General features: G+C 50.5%; 1 protein-coding gene across 11 annotated transcripts in view; it reads left to right on the top strand.

Moving 5' to 3' along the window:
• The window catches only part of CDK5RAP2 (CDK5 regulatory subunit associated protein 2), a 171880-nt gene that overhangs the window by 112583 nt on the left and 40543 nt on the right, over positions 1–18754 (top strand). For 10 of the 11 annotated variants that reach the window (XM_045042740.1, XM_045042744.1, XM_045042741.1 and 7 more), the window contains 3 exons: positions 4393–4624; positions 12925–13495; positions 15340–15572. In XM_045042740.1, the coding sequence (XP_044898675.1) occupies positions 4393–4624; positions 12925–13495; positions 15340–15572 (1036 nt within the window). Of the gene's footprint in view, positions 1–4392; positions 4625–8630; positions 8753–9300; positions 9302–12924; positions 13496–15339; positions 15573–18754 lie in introns of all 11 variants that reach the window. The other variant, XM_045042746.1, reaches the window with a different exon arrangement.

Here is an 18754-nt window from a genome sequence, read left to right as displayed (position 1 = left end):
TGGAGAAGTAGGTCATGTTTCTAATAGAGCTCCAGCGATGGCTGTTGGTGTTCTTGTTTCTGATGGGTGTTTTGTATCTGAGAAATCAGCTGTACACACTGCTTCATAGCATCAGAATGGAGAATTAAGTTTATTTTCTGACCACTAAATTACTGCTTTTGTGCATACCAAAGGGAGTTAGATATATCATTAGCAAAATTGCTTTTGATTGTTTTAAATTATGCACCAAAACTGTAATTTCTAGAAAAGGGTTTTCTAAAGATATCAGTAAAGACAAAAAAAAAAAAAAAAAAAAAGACACTGCCATTATATTAACGGTACTCCAGATGCAAATTTGTGCAATTTGGCTGGGATAGAAACGCTCTCATCTGCCCCCAGCCCTGTTAGTTTGTACCTGTGTATTATTAGGAAAGCTAGGTGTTTTTTTTTTTTTTTCCTCCCAGTTTATGCGGGGGATAGCCTCCTTTGTGTAGGAAAATTGCAAAATCGAATGAACTTATTAATTTCCCTGAATATGTTTAAAAACTATTTATTTACTTATTTATTTTTTAGTTTGGAGTTCTCCTTCTTGCTCGTGTCTTCAAAAGGAAGGCAACTGTGTTTATTTTTTTAGTGTCTTCTGTTTGTGCCAGGATTGTTTGTGCTAGATCATCACCTTTAATCTTCTCAGGAAGCAGATGAGGCAGGTAGGTATTCCCTACATTTTACACATGAAAAATACAAGCCCGGGAAGGCTCAGAAAATGGTCCAGAGCGAGTCGGCTGCTAGGAGGAAGAGTAGGGCCGGAGGCCAGAGGCCAGCTTCAGAGTCAGACAGGGATATTCTACACAAACCTTTCCCAGGAAGGGAGGAACCCTCTTGTCACCATTCCAGACGTACCTGGGATTGCTTCAGGCCTGACCGCTCACCTTTCTCAGTGGCTCGGATGGGACGGGTGTGACCTGGAACCCGAGGCTGGCGCAGTGGCGACTTGAGGAAGTGCGTGGCGAGCACCGGCTAGTGCCTCGTACGTGGCCGTGTGTGTGCAGGTCGAGCCCGGTGTGTGAGCCTTCCTGGCCCGCTTCCAGCGCCAAGTGAGGAGTCCCGTCATGACATCTTTAATAAGGTGGTAGGTGGGACTCCGCTCAGCGTCCATAAGGTAGCATTTTGTGCGGTGTTATTTTAGAACCCGCGTTAGGTTGACTGACGGCAGTCTTCCAGCCTGAAATTGGCTTTGGCATTTGTGTACTTGCAGATATCTTTTCTCCTGCCATATGACACACAGATTTGGATCTAAGAATAAAGATTGGTGGAGACGGAGGACCAAGCAATTGACTGTTATTTTCCAGTCCTCTCTGATGAGGCATGCACTTCCTCCCAGCTGGTCCCCTTCACCACCTCAGACTGTTCTTGTCCTTGAACCTGTTCTCTTCCCTCGAATTTCAGGGCAGAGAGTGTCTCACTTTCCTTAACTGAGCAGCAGAGGCTGAAGAGCCGTTGCGAGGTCCACATCTCTAACCTTCTCGTCGTATGGCCTCGGACGGGTTGTTTGACATCTCGGTTCTTGGTCTGGAAAATAGGCCTGGTAATTTCTGTTATCCTGCGAGCTCTGGGAATGCGGTTTGCCTGAGGACTGTGGGAGAACGTGCTCGAAAGCATCGTACATCCTAGAACGTGCAAGCAGGGCTCCTGCCTCCCTTTTCCTTCTTGGGAGACCTTGCTGATTTCATCATTCCCAGGGTCCCAAGTATTTCCTGTTTTCCTCTCAGGTTCCTTCTCTTCCGCTTAAAAAAATTAAAAAGAATGATAGCTTCATTGAGGTATAATCCACATATTATACAGTTTATCCATTTAAAGTATGTAGTTGCAGTGGTTTGTTTCGTTTTCTTTTTGTACGTACAGAGAGTTGTGGAACCATTACCGTAATAAGTTTTAGAACACGTTCATTATCCAGAAAAGAAACCCTGACCCATTAGTGGTCGCTTGCCATTTCCCCCCGTCTGCCCTAGCTGTCGGCAACCGCTAATCTGCTTTCTGTCTTTCTATGTTTGCCTATTCTGGATATTCATATGAATGCACTCATACGGTACGTGATGTTTGGCGACTGCTTCCACTCAGCGTAATGTTTTCAAGGTGCATCCGTGCTGTAGTCTCTGTTAGTACTTCATTTCTTTTTATTGCCAGACGACAGTCCATTGTATGGATGTAGCACATTTAATTTATGCATTCGTCAGTTGATGGTCATTTGACCTGTTTCCACTTTTCAGGTATTATGAATAACGCGAACGTTCACGTACTACAGGTTTTTGTGTGGACGTGTGTTTTCATTTCTCCTGGGTGAATACCTAGGAGTGGAATTGCTGGGTCAGGTAGTAACTCTGTGTTTAACCTTTTTTTTTTTTTTTTTTTTTTTAAATTTTTTAAAAAATACCTATTTATTTTTGAGAGAGAGACAGAGTGAGCCTAGGGGAGGGGCAGAGAGAGAGGGAGACACAGAATCCGAAGCAGGCTCCAGGCTCCGAGCTGTCAGCACAGAGCCCGACGTGGGGCTCGAACCCACAAACCGTGAGATCATGACCTGAGCTGAAGTTGGACGCTTAACCAGCTGGGCCCTCCAGCGGCCCTCTGTTCAACCTTTTGAGAAGCCACCAAACTGTTTTCTAAAGCGGCTGCTCCTAGTTTACATTTTCACCAGAAACATGATAAGTTCCAGTGTTTCCACGTCCTTGCCAACACTTGTTATTATTTTGATTATAAGCTGTCCTGATGGGTTGGGAGTGGCAATATTTCACGGTGATTTGATTTACATTTCCCCGGTGATTAATGATATTGAACATCTTTTCATGTGTTTTTGGCCATAACTCCATCTCCTTTTGAGAAATGTCTGCCAGATCCTTTGCCCATCTTTTAATTGAGTTATTTGTGTTTTTTGTCACTGAATTGTAAGAGTAGTCCGTATATTCTAGATTTGGTCCCTTTCCCCAGCTTTTGAATATATTTAAAATTCTCCACACTCAAAAGCACCCCCATTTGGCCTCTTAAATTATTTTTTGTATGTTAGTTCCACAAATAGTTGAGTACCTACCATGTTCTTGTGGTGAAGGCTGTGGATAGAGCATGACCAAGAAATGCGGAGTTCCTGAGCGCTGGAGCTTGTAGGCCAGGGCAGAAGACAGACGAGTAATTGCACAGGCATTTAGTTATAATGGTACCAGTGTAGGGGGTGGTGAGCTTCCTTAACAGAGAGACCTGACCTGGTCTTGGAAGTCAAGGCCCATTCTCCCGAGGAAGGCACCTGCGCGCTGAGTCCTAATGTTGTATTGGGATTATGCGAGGGGTGGGGGTCGGCAAGAAAGAGTGTTGTAGACACAGGAGGCGGTGTTGGCCAAGGCCCTGGGCTGGAAAGAACACAGACACTGAGGAACTGATAGAAGGTGAGTGTGTGGGCGTGGGGAAGCAGGAGAGGGGCAGTGACTCTGCGTGGAGGCTGTGGTGAGGATTTTGACCTTTGTCATAAGGGAGCAGGGAAGCATTACAACAGTTTTAGGCAGAGGCCAGGAATGGTAGGTTTGCCTTGCCTGCCGCAGTGGGGAGAGTGGACTCGAAAGGCCAGGGCTGGGTGGGGGAGGGCGCTCAGGAGGTGGTTGCCGTGGCTAGGTGAGCACCAGCAGCGTCTTGGGGCTGGTGGGGGGCGAGGAGAGCCGAGAAACCTCAGAGACGACTCGGGGGCAGGGATCCGTGGAGCCCAGCGAGTGGGGCGCGTGGGTGATGAGCGTAACGGGCAGTCTGATAAGGACTCGCGGGTTTGGGACGCACGGTGAGGGGGTGGCAGCGTGATTCACAGGGAGTGCTGAGGCGGCGTGGCTTTGGGGCGGGGGCTGGGGTGGCGCGAGCGAGGGGCTGAGGGCTGGGCCGGCCAGTGGAAATGAAGGTGCCCGCGCCAGGTGGGTGGGGAGATCTGAGCCCGCCCGGGCGGTAGCCGCGGGGTCAGTGACTCGGTAGCCAGGGAGAACTTCGGTGGGAGGTGGTTTTGGTGGCCTCGCAGGGGCGGGAGGCAGCTTGGCTTAGACCGAGGGGCGGGGCGGGGGGAGGAAATAGAGAAGGAGCAAGAAGGTGCTCCTCAGAAGATCGTGTTGAGGACAGGACTGCCGTGCACTGAGCATCTGCCGTGTCCGGAGACGGTGGGCCAGGGCCAAGTGGGTGTCGACGAGGAAAAGCTTGGTGGCGGCCAGTCAGACGAAGAACCTGCCAAGACACGAATTCTGCAGACCGGGAGATAAACTTAGATGCCACTGTAGGAACCGGAAGTGTGGACGGCCGGCTTGAATCCTGTTGTACGAGGTCGGCCTGAGGACGTGTTGCCTGCGTGACCAGAGGACGTATATTCATTGTCCTTTTCGTGTGTCTCTTCAGGATGCCAAGAAGTCCCGCTTGCCCATCCTGATAAAAGCGTCCCGGTCATTAGGAAATGTGTACCGCCTCCCCGCCACCCAGGAGCTGGTGACCCAGCTGCAGGGCCAGGTCCTGGAGCTGCAGGGGGAGCTGAAGGAGCTTAAAGTCCGCAACAGGCAACTTCGGCAAAAGTTAATTCTGGCCGAAGCGATGACGGAGGGGAGGCCAGCGCCAGACAAAACGCTCCTGAAAGGTAAGCACCGGGAGAAATGTGTTCTCCGTGCGCGAGACAAACGACCCGATAGAGCTGCTCGAAATGTCAGCCTTGTTGTGTAGAACTGCGGTAAGCTTGAGTATAAATTTTATGAATTACAGTGATTAATCTTGACTCTTGACAAACACACAATCAAAGGAACACAATAAGGGAAATGAATCTATTGTTTTCATTTATTCTGGAGTCCGTGTGAAGGGGACTTGTAAGCGCTCGTGGGTCTTGTGAGGTCACCGCTGCCTTCACTTGGGGTGGTCTGCGGGTACCCCGGCTGTGGGATGATTTCAATCTGGGTTTTTGTGGGTTTTTTTTTTCTGGCTTTGTCTGTGGAAGCCTCAGGCATATGGGTAAGTCACGTGTGTAAGCGAGAATCCTCATGGTGGGGTTTTCTAGAATGTCCAGGCTACATCACTTTGGGTTCCTGAGGGCCAAATCCCAGCCCTGTTGACCTTACGTCTTCCTCTGGAAGTGACCTGCCTCCCCACCCACTTTGAATCTGCTGTTTCTGCACTCGTGGGAGCCCCCAAAATGGAGGGCCCCTGGGTTAAAATGTGTCCAGGTTAGACTGCATAGACTCGGAGGGAGTGTGTGAGATAGCGTCCCCTCGGCTGGAACGGTGACAGTGGTTTGGGGCCACCACCCCTTCGAGAGTCTGAAGAAAGCTGCCAGCCGTTACCAGAGAGCAGTGTAGGTGAGCACACAGGTAAGTGTCGTACCTCGTTTTCAGAGGGTTCGTGAGTCCACAAAAGCACACGCGCACTCCTGATTTTGAACTTCTGCTGCAAGCAAATGATAGCAACACCCAATACCAAGCAGTCTTTGATTTATCTACTCAAAAAGCAGTGATTACGTCCTCCTGTGTGCCCGGCACCGTTGTGGGCCCTGGGGAGATCGTGAACAAAACAGGTGACCTAAGTGTGTGGACAGCTTCCCTTCCTGTTGTGGGGAGGAAGACAATAAGCCGATAAGTGGACAAGCTGTATGTGAGATGGCAGGTGCTGTGGGGAGAGAGAGAAAGCAGGGTCAAGGGCATGGGTAACGTGGAATGGGGTAGAGTTTGCTACCACACGTGGAATGAGCCTCCCTGATGAGGGGACATTGGAGTGGAAAATGGGAGGAAATGAGTGGAATCGTCAGTCAGCTTGGAAAGTGCGGTTTTCGTAGCAGGAGCAAGGGCGCAGGCCCTGACGTTGCTTTGAATTTGGGCAGTTGGTTGAGTAAGAAGGCCAATTATGTGGCTGGAGTGGAGTGAGAAAGAGGAAGAGGGAAAGAGGTCAGGGAGGCCCTAGGAGGTCATTCTAGGGCTTTGTCTTTCGCCCAGTTTAGACGGGAAACTGCTGGAGGGTTTGGAGCGGCAGAGTCACATGACCCGACTGCAGCTTTATAGCCGGACTGGCAAACTGCGGCCTCTGGGCCATCCATGCTCGCTGCCTGCCTTTAAGTTTTACCGGAACACAGGAACATTCCTCCGCATCCTGTCTGTGACTGCTTTTGAGCTCGATAGCAGAGTTGAGTGGTTGTGATGGAGGCCGTGTGGCTTGCAGAGGCTAAAATATTCTGTATTTGGCCCTTTGAGAGAAGCGGGCCGACCTGTGCTTTAAAGGATCACTTGTAACGTGAGCCATCAAATGATGGTGGGGAAGGCCGCAGGAGAGGCAGGCGGAGGCGGGCACTGGGCATCTGGTTTTGGTCTGACTTGAGATGCCTGTTGACCATCCCCGTGGAGATGCCAGGTTGGCACTCGGAGATGCAGGAGTCTGGAGTCGAGGGGCTGGATCTGGGCTGGGGCTTTGAACTTAGCAAATGCCGACCTGTTGCTGGTCTTTGGAGTTCTGAGGCTTGGAGGCCTGGGGAGCAGACCCTGGAACTGAGACTGGACCGTAGCGGGTGGAGCCCGGACGGAGAAGGAGCAGCCAGAGAGGCAGGGAGGGAGCCATGAAAGGGTGCCATCCAGAAGCAGAGTGAAGAGCAGGCTCACTGTGTCAAATATTGTCAATAAGTAAGGCAAGAATGGCGGATTGGCCTCGGGCTTAAGGAACAGGAAGCCATCACTGGTGACCTTGAAGGGAGCCGCGTCCCTGGCGTGGCCGGGCCTGCCTGCCACAGGTTCCAGAGGCAGGCCCGGCCAGGCCAGGGACACAGCTCCCTGAGAGCCAGTGGAAGAGAGGAACCGAGACGGCAAGAAGAGACGGCTGTGAGGGATTTTTACCGTAAGGCGGTGTGGACAGGCAGGGCAGTTAGAAGCCGTGTTGTCAGGGAGTCTCAAGGGATTCAGTGGATCGGGACGGTGGGGACTGCGGCAAGGTGGGTAGTCACGACTACGGCCTGGGAGCGTGAGCCGCAGAGCTGGAGTGTTTAGGGGAGAGGTCATGATCCGGAAGAGTCTGCGAAGAGTGAAGGCACCTAGGCTCTTCCAGGTCTGTGATAACAGGGGTATGTGGGAAGGAAACGTCCAGTCCTGGGGGCGCTGCGGGAGAGGCAGTGTCGGGGCGCCGTCCAGGTCCTTGGAGCGAGGGGCAAGGTGCATGTTCAGGGAGGAGATTGAGGTTATTCGGGATTTTGCCATCGAGGAGTTTGCTTTCTGGGGTGGGAGACTGCATCCGGTTAGGGGATTGCCAGGGTGGTTCAGGGCTGGGCCGTGACTGGGAGTCTTGGGCTTCCTGTGTCTGTGATGAGGGAAGCGCCTGTTGTTTATTCGGCCTCACTGCCCACTTTAAATGCAAGATTAGGGGCGCCTGGGTGGCTCAGTTGGTTGAGCACCGGCCTCAGCTCAGGTCACGATCTCACGGTCCGTGAGTTCGAGCCCCGCGTCGCGCTCTGCGCTGACAGCTCAGAGCCTGGAGCCTGTTTCGGATTCTGTGTCTCCCTCTCTCTCTGACCCTCCCCCATTCATGCTCTGTCTCTCTCTGTCTCAAAAATAAATAAATGTTAAAAAAAAATTTTTTTAAATGCAAGATTAATTGATTCTTCTTCACAGTCCTCGAGGCAGGAATAGTCATTATCCCCGTTTGTCTGTCGTTGAGGCCACAGTTTCAGAGATAAAGTGACTTGGCTGTGGTCATACTGCCACTAACTTCCGGCGGTAGATTTGCACCAGCCTGCCTGATTTCGAAGCCTGTGCCCTTTACTGCTTCATAAAGCCTCGTGTCTGATACCTCGCGTATGGATTTTCTGATGATCTGTAGCGTATGGTGTTTTCCATTTATGTTTAGGTTCTCGGGTTCACCTTAGTGGAGGTTTCAAGATAATTGGGGCTTTGGCATCCTGTTCTTTCCTTCCCCCCTCCTTTCCCACTTTGTTTCCTTCCATCCATCCATCCATCCATCCATCCATCCATCCAGACATCATTCATGCATTCAGTGGATATTCCCTGAGCACCTGCTGTGTGCCAGCCTCGTGCACTGGGTGTAGGAGAGAGACAGAGACAGAGAGACAGAGGAATGAGATAGTCTCAGTGCCTTCTGAGAACTCCCTGTCCAGTGGGAAGGGGGCAGAGAATTAAACACATCAGTGTGGGGCAGAAGTGGGGGGCACTTCAGGGAGGAAAGATTTGCACGGCAAAGGTGACTCAGCCCAACGGAGGCCCTGGCACTTTGCCCGGAGCTTGCCGTATGCACTTACCAATGTTTTTGTTTCTTGCTGAGACACCAGGGCGCCTCAACCAGGTGCTGCTCTCGCGGTTTCCCAGGAGACCCCCGAGGCCTCTCTCTTCCAGGGGAAAAGTGGGCATGAGTCTATAGAATTCATTTTCTCACTCATAGTTTTTTGAGAGCCTAGACTTAAACCATTTCAGACAAGCTGCAGTATATTTATGCTTTTTATGTCCTGTTATGGCAGCTCGATAGATTAATTTTATCTTATAAATTGCATTTTGCCTCCCCAGTGTTTTTATTTTCCCCGTTGTATCTTTGTGTTCTTCTCAGTCGCTTGGCTAAGTTTCAAGTCTACGGTTTTATTTATTTTTCCTTCTCTTCACGAACGCCTGTAGCCCAGCCCCTTGTGGGAGCAGCCTACCAGGACAGCCCAGGAGAGCAGAAAGGAATTAGAACCATAGCCTGTGTCTGGAGAGACAAGGAAGGGGACAGTTATCAGCACACCAGCCACGAGACCGTCAGAATTCAGCCTCTGTGTGTGTCGAACAGCTTCCGTGTGCCAGGCACTCCTTGGGGTCTTGTATAGAAAAAATTGTCACTAAGCCCTGCAACAGGCTTCTTAGGACATCATCATTATTCCCACTTAACACGTGAGGAAGCTGAGGTTTTTAGAAAGAATTGATCCAGGTCACCCAGCTGGTAAGCGGATAGACGAGCGGAGGTCTGGTAGACTGTGTGTCCAAGCTTACCAGTCTGTCTGGCACGCTTTCCTCCCAGGCCATGGACTGGGTCCTGGCGGGCATGGTACGTGCTCTCAGGGACCTCACAGCCCAGCAGGCAGGCAGGTCTCTGTGTGATGCTGGCTGGGTTAGGTTAGGTGTGCCCCACCGGCCTCCGGCTGCCCAGGAGGGGGGTGAGAGGTGAGCCCGAGCTGACTCCTGGTTTGTGGGGTTTGTCAGGCAGGCCGGTGGGAAAGGTACAGAGACATGAGTGAGGTCCCAGGCAAGTCACATCTATTTCTTCTTGGCAGTATAAAGTATTCTAAGCATACAGAGAATCACAAAGGGTGATAAAAGAATATTCACGTTCCCATTCATCCAGAATGAATAAATGCTTACATTTTTTCTTTTTACCTTACATCCATCCCCCTGTGCCTTTGTTAAAAAAAAAGGAGTCACCTTTCATCTGGACCTAATTCACTCCGTAAGAAATAATTATCTTCAGGAATCCTAAATTTGTCATGGGGCGGCTATGAGAACACCGTCTCTGGGGAAGTACTGAGTTACGATGTCCGCTTCCCTGAGGCCTCCAGTCAGTGCACTGAATACCTGGTCACATGCTTCTGAAGGTTGTGGGCTTTGAGGAGAAAGCCACTCTACCAGGCAGTAAAGTACTCTTAGCTGAATTGTAGAAAGTTCCAGAGCTGTAGTATTTCCTCCAACACAAATAAGTGGTCCTGGAGACATCTTTTGAGTTCTTGTTCACAGCCAGTTGGTTACTAAAGGCTTCGTGTCGAACTGGCAGTTTCCTTTTCCCTCCCAAATCCCCATCATTGGTGACCTTCTTTCCTTTTTCTGAATGTGCTTCTAGAACTTTGCACGTGCTGTTGCCCCTGCCTGAATTTCCCCCCTTCAGTTGAGGCCTAGCCGAGGCCCCTGTCTTTTAGGTCTCGGCTTAGATGTCATTGTCCAGGGAAGGCCTTCCTGAATCCCTCAGTTATTTAGACACTCCTGTTGGCCTCCCAGGTTTTGGTCTGATTCCACAGATGTTATTGGCCTTCACACTGAGGGTTGAGGATTGCCCCTCCCCGCTCGTGCACCCCTGCTACGGGAGACTCCAGGCGTGGGAGGGGTAGACACATCAGGAGGCGGCGTTCAGAGTTGGAGGCAGGTGGCCAGGCTTTGAAGGAGGGGCTGTGCTGCTTACTCCCCCTGACCCTGGGGCAGGTTCTTACCTCTCTAACTAAACCTCGAGTTCCTCTTCTGTAAAATGGGGACACTGGTGACGCCTCGCTGGACTGTCGCGAAGACTAAATGGATATCACAGGCGAGGTGCTTGGCGCTCGGCGGTAGGCCAGGCCCTGGCATAGTTACGTGTCCCGAGGCCTTTCTGAATGTGCTTCTAGAATTTTCTAGAGCCTTCAGGCTCACACCACATACTACAGCTTGTGATCCTCCCTGTCCCACACCCGCAGTGCAGTGATTTCTGATGAAATATCTGCCTTTGGCCGTTCATCGAGGGCTGCTGGGCCGTGAGTGGCAAAGCCACACTGCAGAGCCCATGCTGGGCCGCGAGACGTGCCGGATACCGGCCTTGGCACTGGGCCACCGCCTCCTCTCTGCTGCTGAACACCAGGTGCTGTGGATTGGGGGCGCTTCCAGAGTCGAAGTTACGAATGCCGAGTGTGTGAGTGTGAGACTGGTCGTGCCGTAGGGTCAAAGCCTCCGGTGGAGGGTAAGCGTTGTGCGGAGCGGGCACGCCGTCCCCGCCATCCTGAGATGCACATGCCCCTAAACGTCAGAGCCGGCCGTGGTCTGCACCACGGCAGGACGTTTGTGTGGGTCTTACGTTTGTCTCTGCCTCATGATTACTTAATGAAAATCATCAAAACTGATCATTATTCCCCTGAGTGAACATTGCTTCTTGCCATGAGAGTCCACTGTCATGAGGTTGTTACGGCAGAGATACTTCCTTGACTTGGAAGGTGATCTGCTGGGGAAAAGGCCTGCTGAGATGTCTCGCTCTGTCTCTGTCTCTTACACTCATTCAGCCGGCGGTTACTTACTGAGTCCCTTGTCTGCCCCAGGCCCCGGGCCAGGCCCTGGATTGCAGAAGGACATGCCTGCACGTGAGAGAGCGCGGGGACTGGCGACTGTCACACATTTTGTGCAGTAGAAGTGCTGTGCGGGGAATGCTTCCTTTAGGTCATGGAGCAGCTGCTTTCTAAAATAAAAAGAGTTATTTTATGGTATTTGCGTCGTGAACAGAGAGATAAGAAGGGGCTTACAGCCACGAGGAACAGTTGCGGAACCCAGAAATTGGAAGATACAGTCTGCCGAGGATTCTGGTGCGCTTTTCCTTCTGAGAGCTCCCCCAGGCCCTGCCGTCCAACCCGCACGGCTGCTTAGGCAGCGCTTCCCCTGGTCCTCAGCCCCGGCTCGCAGGCCTCCTGCCTCCTGCCATCAGCATCCGCTTCCATCTTCAGACAGTTTCAGGGAAGCAAAGACTATCAGCATTAGCGGGGTTCCTTCACCACTGCGAGCCAGATGCTTTTTGCAGAGCTGTTGTGCCGTGTGATCCTAAGAACACAGTAAACACAACCCTTCACAGTAAGCGATGTTCTTTCCATGCAGCGCGTGAAGCGACTGAGGCTCAGAGAGGTTAAGGAACTTGCCTAAGGTCCCACAGCTAGTAAGTGGCACAGCCAGAGTGGGAAACCAGATCTGTTGGATTTTGAAGATGGGTTTTTCTCCTGTATTCTGCTGCCTCCTAAGTATTCAGCAACCCTTCTGTCGAGCTGAGGCTTCCCCGCACATGGGGTGGTGTGGTATGTGATTAAGGACAGGAGCTCTGGACTCGGGCCTGAGCTTGAAGCCTCATAACAGGCACCCTAGGCATCTTTTGGGGGAAACTGAGGTTCTGGGACGTTAGATTACTTGCCTAAGGCGACGGAGTCAGCAGGTGGCAAAGCTGGGTGTGAGCCCCCTGCTCTTTGGTTTCAGAGCTCCGCATTCTTTCTCAGCACCGCCCCAGCGCTTAGACAAGTTTGCCCGCACGTCTGGGGATTTAAACTAGCTGTCAGGAAGTATTTCCCGGCAGGGTCATGCATCAGTGAAACGGCTCACTGCGGGGGACATCGTGGCACCTCCTGGAAACCGTTAGACGTGGAAATGAAAAGAAGACTCCCATCAGGGATGGGATTTAGAATTACTGCTCTTAATGGTACTTCACGCACTCCCCGGTATCTCTCAGGCCTGCACTGACTTCTGGTCTGGGCTAAGGACTGTACCAGGCACTGGGAACGTGAAGGTGAAAGGCCAGCCCCTCCTGGGAAGGAGGGAGAGAGGAATCCAAATAAACAATTGCTAGGTAGATAAATAAGCAAGCCGATGTAGTTCCTCTGGCAGCACCCTGCACGTGGAATGTTTGTCCCGGGCAAGACGCGTAAGGGGCTGTGGAAGCACAGAAAGGAGGGACTGTTGTGCACAGTTTGAAGATGGGCTTGCAGAAGGAGCATTAGATCCGGATGTTGGAGGATGAGTAGGAGTTTGTTGGGTAGGTGTAGAGGACCAGGCATATTCCAGGCAGAGGGAACAGCACGTGCAAAAGCATGGGGGCACAAAATAGCCTGGTGTGTGCAGGGAATTCTGGCTAATTTAGTAGGGCATCTCCATAGGTGGCGTGAGGGGATATTCCTGGGAAGCCTGCCCAGAACTAGATCGTGGAGGGTCTCAGATGCTGTAAGAGGGCGTTTGGGCTTGATCCTCAGGATAGTGGGGTTATCGATGGATTTTAGGTGGGTGTTGGCGGTTATCATGGCCAAGCTCACTTTTCAGAGTAGTTACTCTGAGGAAGAGGGTAAGAGGAAGGACTAGGGTCAGAGAGGCTTGTTAGGCTGTGGCCGCACAGGGCCGGGGGAGGGTGGCTTTCAGCAAAGGAGGTACTGATATACACATGTCTGATTTGCAGACTCTGAAATTTACCAGCCCGATGGCCCTGCCGTCCTGCCAACGTGCAATGAGAATCCTTCTGAAGATTTTCCGGGCCCGACCTCAGTAGCTACTCACTTGAGTCAGCTTCCCACTAAAGTCCGCGTGATTGGGACCCACCAGTCGGAGAACGTTGACACCTCGGGTGATGCAGAAAACTTAAAACAGAGAATCTGTGACTTGGAAACTGAGCTCGAGGGCTACCGGAATTTCTTATTTCAGCTTCAAAAGCACTCCCAGTGCAGTGAGGCCATTATCACAGTTTTGTGTGGGACAGAAGAAGCGGCCCAGGATGCCTTGAACAAGCCCAAGGGCAGTACCGACGAAGAAGAGATGACCTTTTCAAGTTTGCAGCAGGTTCGGTATGTGAAACACATGAAGATTCTTCATCAGCTGGCTCCAGAGGTGACCGACAGTGGGCTGCTGGAGGGCCTCAGACGGCAGCTGGTGGATCAGGAGTGTCAGCTGCAGAAGGAGCAGAACTTGAACGTGGAGCTTTTCGGTGAAATCCGTAACCTGCAGAATAGGTTCAGAGATCTCTCCCCCTCCAGGTACATCCCACCTCTGCTTCTTCCACGGTGGCAACCTGCAGTTCCCCCACGTTGCCTCTAGGTCGGAGCCCGTGAGCGAGGGGGGGGATGCTGCTCGGTGGGTTGTGGTTGTGGCTTGTGTGCCGGGCAAGGCTCGATGGTGGGTTTAGGGCAGGTGGGCCGGATGGAGAGGTGAACGCGAGGCCACAGGGAGCGGTGGCCGTACAATTCTTGTGTTGTGTCTTCCGGAACTGGCAGAACAGATTTTGCCCTCCTCAGGCTGGGAACGGGGTGAAGGTATTATGCCAGCCACTCGGGGAGTCCTGGTACGTTTGTTGAACGGCAGTGTTTCCTCCTGGACCCCGTTACTGGCCTTTACTGCGGGGTTGAAACTGATGTCCTAGCCGGGGTAGGAAGGATATAAATATTTCCCCTATCTTTACCCTTTAAGGTCATCTTAGAGAAATAAGCCTGTGTTGAAAGAGAAGAATTCTTACGTCATGTTTTACGGGCATAGATAGGTACAGTTTTGCTTTATGAAATGTGACAAAAAAGCGATCAGTTGCAAAGTTGACCTTCATTCGTCACTAATTTGAGACAGACACATTATTCTAAATTGTCAGGAGCCAGAGCGAAGTTTTTCGAGCCTTCGCAAACAGCAAGCTGGGAGGAAGCTTGCATTTTATTGAAAGACAGTAGTGTCAGATGCCTGGGTAGGCACTTTTCTTATTTAATCCTCAACATCGCCCAGAAAGGTGGTGTTCCGAAATATGGATGAGGAAGTGGAGCCTCAAAGAGACCTCCCTGACCGAGCAGATGGCCCGAGGAGACGGGTGGTGTTGCTCAGAGCTGTCGCCAGTGTGCGAGCCCGCGGTGTCCTGCCCGACACCCCCCCACCCCCCACCCTGTGTTCTTCCTCACCCATGAGGCCTGCCCCACCTTCAAGGCTGATGTCACATGGTCTGTACGTGCACGCTCACCACTAAAGGCGGGGTCAGCTGCCCCACGTACTGCCCTCATTTCAGGAAAAGGGGGACACGTTGAACTGAAGGGTCAGCATCTTTGCCGAGCCACGCTGGGGCCGAGTTACTGTGGCCACGCTGTATATGAGCCACGCTTTGCTTAACTTGGGTTTTTCTCCGTGCCTCGGAATACTGGTCGGCTCCCACGGGGGAAGACAGATCCGGCATCAGGAGAGGTCGTATCGTGCGATGCAGCATGGGCTTTGAAGGCGGACTGTTTGAGTCCGAAACCTTCCCCATTTAACTTTGCGATCTCGGAGTCCGTTTCCTCGCTGTAGACAAGGAGGTTCATACGTTTGTTGAAAGATTGGGAGGATCAGTTAACTTATAAAAAACACCTAACGCAGTGACCGGCAGATCATAGGCCCTCCGTAAATGGTAGTTAGGATTATGATTACCCCCTGACCTTTGGAGAGGAGAGAGTCACGATTTTGTTTTCCTGTGTCAACAGTTTCTTTTTTCTTCTTCGTGGGAATTTGTGGCGGGTCCTCTGACCCTTGGAGCACTTGTTTCTATAATTCAGAATAATATTTTTGAGGAGTTTATGGAAACTAAATGTTCTCCCGAGTTCTTGCCAGTCTGTACTGTAATTGGGGGCTTTATAAGGTTGAAAACAGCGCAGAAGAACCTTTGTTCCAGCGTTTGTGGGTTGTTTTGAAATCGAAGGAGTGACCTTACACACTTCCAATTTTTCTAGAAGTATATATACTTGTACAGCTGCAGGCTTTAAAAAATTGTGCTCTGTCATTTTTCCAATTAGTGTTAAGGTCACAAAAATGCAATTCTGAAATGGTACAAGCGTTTTCTCTCCCCCCCCCCCCCCCCCCCCCCCCCCCTTATCAGATACGATTCATTAGTTCAGTCCCAAGCCAGGGAGCTCTCCCTTCAAAGACAGCAGATTAAGGACAGCCATGGCATCTGTGTCACTTACCGTCGACATATGAACACTGTGATTAAGGCATTTGAGGAGTTGCTACAGGCCAGCGACGTGGATCGCTACGTGGCCGAGGGCTTCCAGGAGCAGCTGAATCAGTGTGCGGAGCTACTCGAGAAACTGGAAAAGCTGTTCCTCGACGGTAAGTAGGGCGGGGGCTTGCGAGTCTTAAGACACAGCATTTATCGGTCTAAGACTTCTCGGCAGTACTTAGCTCTGCTCTGATGAGGGGACGGCGGAGCCACACTGGCTGCTGTCCCTTCCGGTGACTGCTTCCAGCGGCTGGTGGTCCTCACTGCTCCAGACCCGGGGTCCGGCTGGGGAGGGACACCCCTCCAGTGCCCGCCACATGGCTGCTCCAGATTTTCAAGAGAAGATGGGAATCGGGTTTTTTTTTTTTTTTTTCGAGGGGGAGGAGGGTAAGAACTCTTGAGTTTTAAATGTTGGCAACAACAGACAAAACAAGCAAACAAAAAAACCCCAAACATTTATCGGTTAAAAAAAATCTATTCAAGGGTCAGAGGTGGTTTAGAGCAAGGATGAAAGAAAGCCTCTGCTAAACAGTCACTATGTGCTAGGCACTTAAATAGGGGCTGTTGCATTTAAGTAAAAAAATAATCATTTGCAATTCTTTTGAGACTAGAACGAGAATTCTCTTACACTCTTTACCCAGCCTCATCAGTTTTGCCGTGTTCGCTCTGTCGTTCTCTCTCTCTGCCTATATTCAGGTCTTCCTCGATTTGTGATGGGGTCGCATCCCGGCAGACTCATCACGAGTTAAAAGTATCATAAGCCAAGAACGCATATAACACCCCAACCTCCCAACACCATCGCTTAGCCCAGCCCAGCTGAAGCGTGCTCAGAACACCTACAGTAGCCCACTGTTGGGCCCTGTCCCCTCGCGCAGAGCCCATTTTATAGTGAGGTGTTGAGTACCTCGTGTTATATGCCCAACGCCCTGCTGAAAGTGAGAATCAGAATGCCTGTGTGGGTCCAGAATGGTTGTATCAGTTATTTCCCCTCGTGATGATGGGGCTGACTGGGAACCGCAGCTCACCGTCTCTGTCCGGAGCCAGGAGGGAGGATCGTACCGCGTGTCCCCGGCTCGGGAAAAGATCAAAATTCAGCATCTGCAGCCCAGTCCTTACTGGGTGCCTTTGCTTTCACACCGTCCTGAAGTCAAAACCTGTAAGCTGAACCCTCGTAAGTCAGGGACCACCTGTGTATGCACGTATGTACACGCATACATATGCATATATGTGCGCACATACATTATTATTATTATTGTTATTTTCTAAGACTTTATGTTATGTTATTTTAAAGTGGGCTTCACACCCAGCACGGAGCCCGATATGGGGCTTGAGCCCAAGGTTCTGAGATCAAGACCTGAGCTGAGATCAAGAGTCGGACGCTTAACCAACCGAGCCACCCAGGTGTCCCCCCCCACCAGCCCCTCGCTGTTTTTTATGATTTTATTTTTAAGTAATCTCTGCACCCAACGTGGGGCTCGAACTCACAACCCCGAGATCAAGAGTTGCACACTCCACCGACTGAGCCAGCCAGGCACCCCACATTATTATGACTATGATTGTTATCTTCTCCTAACCCTCTGAGGATGGATTGATGGTGTCCTGTCCTTTCCCCCTAGATGTGTCAGTGTGTGGCCCCTCACACTGGAGACCCTCTCTTAGCCAAAACACCGCTGCTAAATTCATGACACAGTATCATCGTCTCATATACAGTCTATACTAAAATTTCGCTAATTGATTCAATAACGTCTTCTATGAATTTTATTCCTGATTCTGTTCCAGGACCCACTCCCTACGTTACATCAAGTTGTCTGTTTCTCTGGTTTCCTTTAATCGGGGGTAGTCGTTCACCCTTTGTCTTTCATGACACGGACCTATTTGAAGAGTTCAGGCCAGTGCCCCAGTTTGGGATTATCTGTTTCTTTAGGATTAAGTTAGGAAAATTAGATGAGATTATGTGACTTGGGGACGAATACGATGTTAAGTATTGTGTTCTCATGGTATCGTGTTCATGAGGCGCATGCCAGTAGTTTGTCCCGTTTTTGGCGAAAGTAACTTTGACCATTTGGTTGAGCTGCTATGCGTCAGGTTTCTCCACTCTAAATGACAACATTTCCCTGTGTCATATAGAAGCAATTAGTGGGAGGTACTTTGTAACCTTGTAAATACTTGGTTCCTCTTCAGATTTGTACTCGAGGTTTGCACAACGTTCCTTGCCTCTGTTGTTAATTAATGACTACCATGGTGGCCACCTGGTGTTCTTTTTTTTTTTTCCTAACGCCGTTGTTCTGTCTTCATTTCTTATTAGATGGCGTCTGTAGAAGGATAAACTCTTCCTTTACCTGCCCCTTTTTATCCCTATATTTGTTGTTTGTTTATTAGCAGTGTGGACTTAGTTTAGGTTCTTATTTTACTCAGGGGACTATTACTCATTCTGTCATTCATCCCGATGCTCAAATTGTTCCTCATTTGGCAAGTGGCAATTCCTTTTGACGGGTCTCCGTCTTTTGGAGGAGCTTCCTTCTGTACATCTGTGCATCCTGGCACAAAAAAGATGTTCCAGCCCCACTGATACTGTCCCTGCCCCTGAATCAGCCATTTCTCCAAGTAGCCCTGGTTCATCTTAAAGGGAAATGCTATGCAAAAACTATGATTTGGAGGGGGCGCCTGGGTGGCTCAGTCGGTTGAGCGTCCGACTTCGGCTCAGGTCATGATCTCGTGGCCCGTGAGTTCGAGCCCCGCGTCGGGCTCTGTGCTGACAGCTCAGAGCCTGGCACCTGCTTCAGATTCTGTGTCTCCCTTTCTCTCTGCCTCTCCCCTGCTCATGCTGTCTCTCTCTCTGTCAAAAATAAATAAACATTAAAAAAAAAACACAACAACTATGATTTGGGGCTGTGTAGGTTCATTGCTACTAGGGGATCATTGTTTCTAGACCCTTTAGCAGGCGGGACTAGAATATAGCTCACATGCATACACATGATATATATAACAATATGTAATTTATTTTAACAATCATTATTTCACAGTGGGGCCTCCAATTCCAGTCCAGCCCACCGTGCCCTTTATTGCTGTTTCCACTTCTGTATTTGTGTTTCCTGTCTCCAACAGTGAGAATCCTGGCTCTCACATCAGTATGTCCGCTCCTTTGCTTAGTTCTCTAAGACACACAGATAGTTCCAGAATTGCCCCGTCCTTAGCACTGTGAAAAGCAAACCTACTAAGAGATCAGTTCTTTTAGTTTTTAGGCTAAGGGTATGTAGTCAGGTATTAAATTGAAAAGTTACTGGATTTCATT

This window comes from Felis catus, chromosome D4 (genome assembly GCF_018350175.1).
Source record: "Felis catus isolate Fca126 chromosome D4, F.catus_Fca126_mat1.0, whole genome shotgun sequence".
Taxonomy (NCBI): Eukaryota; Metazoa; Chordata; class Mammalia; order Carnivora; family Felidae; genus Felis; species Felis catus.
The sequence above is the reverse complement of the archived record's forward strand: the minus strand, read 5'-3'. Positions and strand labels throughout refer to the sequence as shown.